This window comes from Bos taurus, chromosome 19 (assembly GCF_002263795.3).
Source record: "Bos taurus isolate L1 Dominette 01449 registration number 42190680 breed Hereford chromosome 19, ARS-UCD2.0, whole genome shotgun sequence".
Classification (NCBI taxonomy): domain Eukaryota; kingdom Metazoa; phylum Chordata; class Mammalia; order Artiodactyla; family Bovidae; genus Bos; species Bos taurus.
In genome coordinates, this window is record NC_037346.1 from 24,125,829 (window position 1) to 24,133,036 (window position 7,208).

The window sequence follows — 7,208 nt, forward strand, 5'->3', positions numbered from 1 at the left end:
CCCTTCAGATATAAGCATACATACAAAAGGAAAATCTAAAATACATAAAAATTCAATAAAATAGCATTCATGTACCATTTTTTAACTTTTAAAATGACTAGAGTATGTAACCCAACCAATCAAGGAATTAATTAAAATAAACAGCTCAAAAATTTAAAAGCCATAATATTAAAATAGCATTATGGGAAGAATTCTGTTTAACTTTACTACCAATAAAATAAGAAAAGTATGTTATGATAATAAATGCAAACAACATGGTTTATCTTTTAATGCTACTGCTGCTGCTAAGTCGCTTCAGTCGTGTCCTACTCTGTGCGACCCCAGAGATGGCAGCCCACCAGGCTCCCCGCTCCCTGGGATTCTCCAGGCAAGAACACTGGAGTGGGTTGCCATTTCCTTCTCCAATGCATCAAAGTGAAAAGTGAAAGTGAAGTCGCTCAGTCGTGTCCGACTCTTCACAACCCCATGGACTGCAGCCTACCAGGCTCCTCCATCCATGGGATTTTCCAGGCAAGAGTACTGGAGTGGGGTGCCATTGCCTTCTCCATATCTTTGAACAGCAAAGTTGAATTTAAGGCAAATGACATTAAACAGACCAAAATGCATTGCTATAATAAAAAAGATTAAAAGTTCCATTTGGAATCAGGTTAGAAGAGATGCTGTAGATAGGAGAATACACTATGGAAAAATGAGGTAAGAGTAAAATGATGTGAATATGTGAGTAAAGACAGATAAGTAAAAGGTACATAGATCAACAGAAGAGAAGAGAGTCCAGAAATAGATTCACCCATACGAAGTCAATTGACTTCACACACAGGTGACCTGGTAATTCAGTGGGGAAAGGGACAGTGTCCTTCAACAATTAAAAAACTGGGTACAATGAAAATGTCCATCAAAAGGTGAATGAATGAACAAACTGTGCCATATTTATACAGTGGAATACTACTCCATAATAAAAAGAAACCACTGAGGCATAGAATTATATAGCTAAATCTACAAAACATTGTGTAGTGCTAAATATACCAGATACAAAAGAGTACGTATAAATGATTCTATTTGTATGAACTTCAAAATCAGGCAAGCCTAATCTATAACTATAGAGATCAAATAAATAGAAATCAGATTGGTGGTCAGGGATGGGATTTTGATTTCAAAGGGTCACAGCAAATTTTGAAGTGGTGGAATTATTACAGCTTTGGATTGGGATAGAGGCTATATGAATGCTTGTACTTATCAAAGTTCATTGAGCTGTACATTTTACATGGGTATATTGTCTTGTATGTAAACTATACATCAAGAAAATTGAAATATACATGTGTGTGTACTCTTATTCCCGTATCCTTGTTCTTATCATAGAAGGTCAATTATTTATAAATTTGTCAATTATCAATTCAGTTCAGTGGCTCAGGCATATCCAACTCTTTGCGACCCCATGGACTGCAGCATGCCAGACTTCCCTGTCCATCACCAGCTCCCAGAGTTTACTCAAACTCGTGTCCATTGAGTCGGTGATGCCATCCAACTGTCTCTTCCTCTGTCACCCCTTTCTCCTCCTGCCTTCAATCTTTCCCAGCATCAGGGTCTTTTCAAATGAGTCAGTTCTTCACATCAGGTGGCCAAAGTATTGGAGTTTCAGCTTCATCATCAGTCCTTCCAATGAATATTCAGGACTGATTTCCTTTAAGATGGACTGGTTGGATCTCCTTGCTGTCCAAGGGACTCTCAAGAGTCTTCTCCAATACCACAGTTAGAAAGCATCAATTTTTCAGTGCTCAGCTTTCTTTATAGTCCAGCTCTCACATCCATACATGACTACCAGAAAAACCATAGCTTTGACTAGATGGACATTTGTTAGCAAAGTAATGTCTCTGCTTTTTAATATGCTATCTAGGTTGATTATAGCTTTTCTTCCAAGGAGGAAGGATCTTTTAATTTCATGGCTGCAGTAACCATCTGCAGTGATTTTGGAGCCCCCCAAAATAAAGTCTGACACTATTTCCACTGTTTCCCCATCCATTTGCCATGAAGTGATGGGACCAGATGCCATGATCTTAGTTTTCTGAATGTTGAGTTTTAAGCCAACTTTTTCACTCTCCTCTTTCACTTTCATCAAGAGGCTCTTTAGTTCTTCTTCACTTTCTGCCTTAAGTGTGGTGTCATCTGCATATCTGAGGTTATTGGTATTTCTCCCAGCAATCTTAATTACAGTTTGTGCTTCATCCAGTCCAGCATTTCTCATGATGTACTCTGCATATAAGTTAAGTAAGCATGGTGACAACATATAGCCTTGATGTACTCCTTTCCCAATTTGAAACCAGTCTGTTGTTCCATGTCCAGTTCTAACTGTTGCTTCTTGACCTCATCCAGGTTTCTCAGGAGGCAGGTCAGGTGGTCTGGTATTCCCATCTCTAAGAATTTTCCACAGTTTGTTGTGATCCACACAGTCAAAGACTTTGGCATAGTCAATAAAGCAGAAGTAGATGTTTTTCTGGAACTCACTTGCTTTTTCGATGATCCAGCAGATGTTGGCAATTTGATATCTAGTTCCTCTGCCTTTTCTAAATCCAACTTGAACATCTGGAAGTTCACGGTTCACATACTGTTGAAGCCTAGCTTGGAGAATTTTGAGCATTACTTTGCTAGCCTGTGAGACGAGTGCAATTGTGTGGTAGTTTGAGCATTCTTTGGCTTTGCCTTTCTTTGGGATTGGAATGAAAACTGACCTTTTCCAGTACTGTGACCACTGCTGAGTTTTCCAAATTTTCTTAAATTGTCAATTTTGTGGTCATTCAATTACCACTTCATGTTTTTTCCATTTGCTTTTCCCTGGTTAACATTGACTTGAGCATCTTTTCATATTGTTTATTCATTTTTTAATATAAATTTATTTATTTTAATTGGAGGCTAATTACTTTACAATATTGTATTGGTTTTGCCATACATTGACATGAATCCACCACGGGTGTACATGTGTTCCCCATCCTGAACCCCCCTCCCACCTCCCTCCTCATACCATCCCTCTGGGTCATCCCAGTGTACCAGGCCCGAGCATCCTGTATCATGCATGGAACCTGGACTGGTGATTCATTTCACATATGATAATATACATGTTCCAATGCCATTCTCCCAAATCATCCCAGCCTTGCCCTTTAAAAGCTTCTCCACAACAAAGGAAACGATAAGCAAGGTGAAAAGACAGCCTTCAGAATGGGAGAAAATAATAGCAAATGAAACAACTGACAAACAACTAATCTCAAAAATAGACAAGCAACTCCTGCAGCTCAATTCCAGAAAAATAAACGACCCAATGAAAAAAATGAGCCAAAGAACTAAGCAGACATTTCTCCAAAGAAGACATACAGATGGCTAACAAACACCTGAAAAGATGCTCAACATCATTATCAGAGAAATGCAAATCAAAACCACAATGAGGTACCATTTCACGCCGGTCAGAATGGCTGCGATCCAAAAGTCTACAAGCAATAAATGCTGGAGAGGATGTGGAGAAAAGGGAACCCTCTTACACTGTTGGTGGGAATGCAAACTAGTACAGCCACTATGGAGAACAGTGTGGAGATTCCTTAAAAAACTGGAAATAGAACTGCCATATGACCCAGCAATCCCACTGCTGGGCATACACACTGAGGAAACCAGAATTGAAAGAAACACGTGTACCCCAATGTTCATCACAGCACTGTTTACCAGGACATGGAAGCAACCTAGATGTCCATCAGCAGATGAATGGATAAGAAAGCAGTGGTACATATACACAATGGAATATTACTCAGCCATTAAAAAGAGTACATTTGAATCAGTTCTAATGAGGTAGATGAAACTGGAGCCGATTATACAGACTGAAGTAAGCCAGAAAGAAAAACACCAATACAGTATACTTATGCATATATATGGAATTTAGAAAGATGGTAACAATAACCCTGTATGCAAGACAGCAAAAGAGACACAGATGTATAGAACAGTCTTTTGGACATATTGTTTATTCTTGATGAATTTTCTCTTAATGTTCTTTATACATTTTTTTCTGTTCGGCTATCATTTTACTCTAATGCTATTTGTAGGAGTTCTCTGGATATTTTGAATTTTAATCTTGTGTCTATTAGACATGTTATAGTCTGTCTGTTCTCTTTCTTATTTTTTCATACTATTTTCATGTTTATGCAGTGAAATATGTCAAACTTCTCTATATCAAAATAAGTTTGTCAGTTTCCAAAAAATAATTTCATTGAGAATTTGATTTGATTGCATTGAATGTTTCTGAGGAAAACCAATGTTAAAATTTGAGATTTCAAAGCTTGTCAAAATGAACTGTCAAAATGAACTTGTCAAATGGATTCATTTTACTATACAAAATTGACTCTTCAAATGTAAATCAAAACTAGAATAAGGTATCATCTCACTGCAGTTAGAATGGCTATCATTAAAAAGTCTATAAATAATAAATGCTGGAGAGGGTGTGGAGAAACAGGAGCCCCTCCTACACTCTTGGTGGGAATGTAAATTGGTGCAGCACTATGGAAAACAGTATGCAGTTTCCTTAAAAAACTAAAAATAGAGTTACCATATAACCCTGCAGTCCCACTCCTGGGCATATACCTAGAAAAAATGAAAACTATAATTTTAAAAGATACATACTCCACAATGCTCACAGCAGCACTATTTACAATAGCCAAGACATGGAACCAACCTAAATGTCCATCAGCAGATGGATAGATAAGAAGATGTGATACAAACACACACACACACACACACACACACTAGAATATTACTTGGCCATGAAAAGGAATGAAATACACAGATGAGCCTAGAGATTATCATTCTAAATGAAATAAGTCAGACAGAGAAAGACAAATATCATATAATATCACTTACATGTAGAATCTTAAAAATGATAAAAATGAACTTATTTATAAAACAGACACAGACTCGTAGACACAGAAAAAAAACTGATGGTTACCAAAGGGGTCAGAAGGAGAGGGATGCCTTAGGAATTTGGAATTAACAGATATGATGACCCCAGATGGGTTGGAACCAGATGGTTGATGACATTGACTCTTGGTTACATCATCATCAACAAATCAGAAAACTGACCATGAGTGATCATGGACCCCATAACCCTGTCCCCAGCAAGTAATCCCTTCTTCTTTTCCCAATATAATCTCTGAGTAAGACTTGGCAAGTGGGAGTTGGTTCTTTGGGACATGATTTCACATTCTCCCCAGGATTGCGAACTTCCTCAATAAAGGAAGCTTTCCTTTTACCCAACACTTGTCTATCAGCATTGGATTCTTGAGCAATGAGGAGCTGAACTTGAGTTTGGTAACAAGGTCAAAAAAACATAAGGTAGACACAAAAATAAATCAGAGGGAGAGAAAAAGCTAAGATATACAATGATGTAAAAAATGTGCACAGGAAAGTGAATAGGACACATTTAGGGGAGGCTGGGAGGTTGTGAAGTGTGGATCTTATTTCACACTGATCTAAGAGCATAATTATTTTAAAATAATACCAGAATCAAAGCAAAGTTATAACTTAAAAAAAAAAAACTCCTGCATTATATTAGTGTAAGCATGCAAAGTGTGAGTTTCATTTAAAAAGCTAATCTTACAATGTGCTTTTAGAGGGTCCCATAAGGAAGAAAAAGAGGAAGACCTTGCTACAAGATCATCAAGACCTCTTTCCCTAGTTCAACTAAGCAACTACACTTTACCTATTGAATGATTATGTTCTATGCCATTTTAACAAAAGTTTACATAGTGACAAAAAAGTCTGAAATAATATTTCAGTATTAATATATCTCCTACATAAAATTGTGTAGAAATACCAACCTTATCATCAAAGAGAGAAGTGAATTTTCTTTCTACAAATGACTCTTCTGAGAGCTCCCTTCATGTCTCTGTTCCTCAGGCTGTAGATGAAGGGGTTCAGCATGGGGGCCACCACAGTGTACATCATAGACATGACAGTCTCCTTAACAATGGAATTATTAGCTGATGGGCATAAATAGAGACCAATAATTGTCCCATAGAAGAGACACACCACGGTGAGGTGGGAGCCACAGGTGGAGAAGGCTTTGCAGATGCCCTTGGCAGAAGGGACCTTGAGGATGGAGGACACGATTCGTGCATAAGACATGATGATTAGTAGGAATGGGATGACGATAATGAGCCCTCCAACGAAAAATATCACCAACTCATTCACTCGAGTGTCAGAGCAGGACAGCTTCAGCAGAGCAGACAAATCACAGAAAAAATGGGGGATCACATTGTCTTCACAAAAATGCAGCCTGGCCATGAGCAGGGTGTGCAACATGGCATGGAACGTGGTCAGCACCCAGGGCAGCACCACCAGGAAGAGACAGAGCCTGGGGCTCATGATGGTGGTGTAGTGCAGGGGGAAGCAGATGGCCACGTAACGGTCATAGGCCATGGCCACAAGGAGGAAGTCCTCCAGGTCTCCAAAGAACAGGAAGAAGTACATTTGTGTCAGGCAGCCAGCATAGGGGATGGACAGGTCTTGGCTCTGCATGTTCTGCAGCAACTTGGGCATTGTGACAGAGGAGAAGCAGAGGTCAGAGAAAGACAGGTTACTGAGAAACAAATACATGGGTGTGTGGAGGTGGGGGTCCAGGCAAATGAGGACGAGGATGAGAAGGTTCCCCAGGACGGTGGTAACATACATGGCCAGGAACAGGGCGTAGAACAGGTTCTGATGCTCTGACTTGATGGGCAGTCCCAGAAGGAGGAACTCTGAGATAGTAGTTTGATTCCTTCCTGTCATGTTCTGTCTCCAGTATCTTTAGGAAGAAGTAATACTGTCCTTGAAAACCTGAATTTTAGAATGAACTTATTTCTATGATAAACGGCTCATAGGTGCTTTGTAAAACTATTTTATATTTTTCTCATCACAATAATTACAATCTTTACAGGACCCCAATTCTCTATAATTAGAATCTCTATCATTGGAAATGACTTATTTTCTTCATTTCTCTTTAACATGAAACAATATTCCACCTTACCTAAAACATTCTTATCCCTTAGCTTCTGAGACACATAATACATTGGTTTTTCCCATACTTGCCTGGTCAGACATCCTCAATACTCTACTGGCTTCTGTTTTGTCTCTATCTTCAACTTGATTGATGTTGCAGGGTTTTTTCCTAAACACTGTTCTCTTATAAGTTTATATACCAT

The 7,208-nt window shown here is 38.7% G+C and overlaps 1 protein-coding gene across 1 annotated transcript; it reads right to left on the minus strand.

Annotated features, from left to right (window-relative positions):
* Positions 1 to 5,850: 5,850 nt before the first annotated feature.
* OR1E1H (olfactory receptor family 1 subfamily E member 1H) lies at positions 5,851 to 6,795 on the minus strand. The gene has a single exon (NM_001390215.1). It carries the CDS (start codon positions 6,793 to 6,795, stop codon positions 5,851 to 5,853), a length of 945 nt encoding a protein of 314 aa, NP_001377144.1.
* Positions 6,796 to 7,208: the final 413 nt, after the last annotated feature.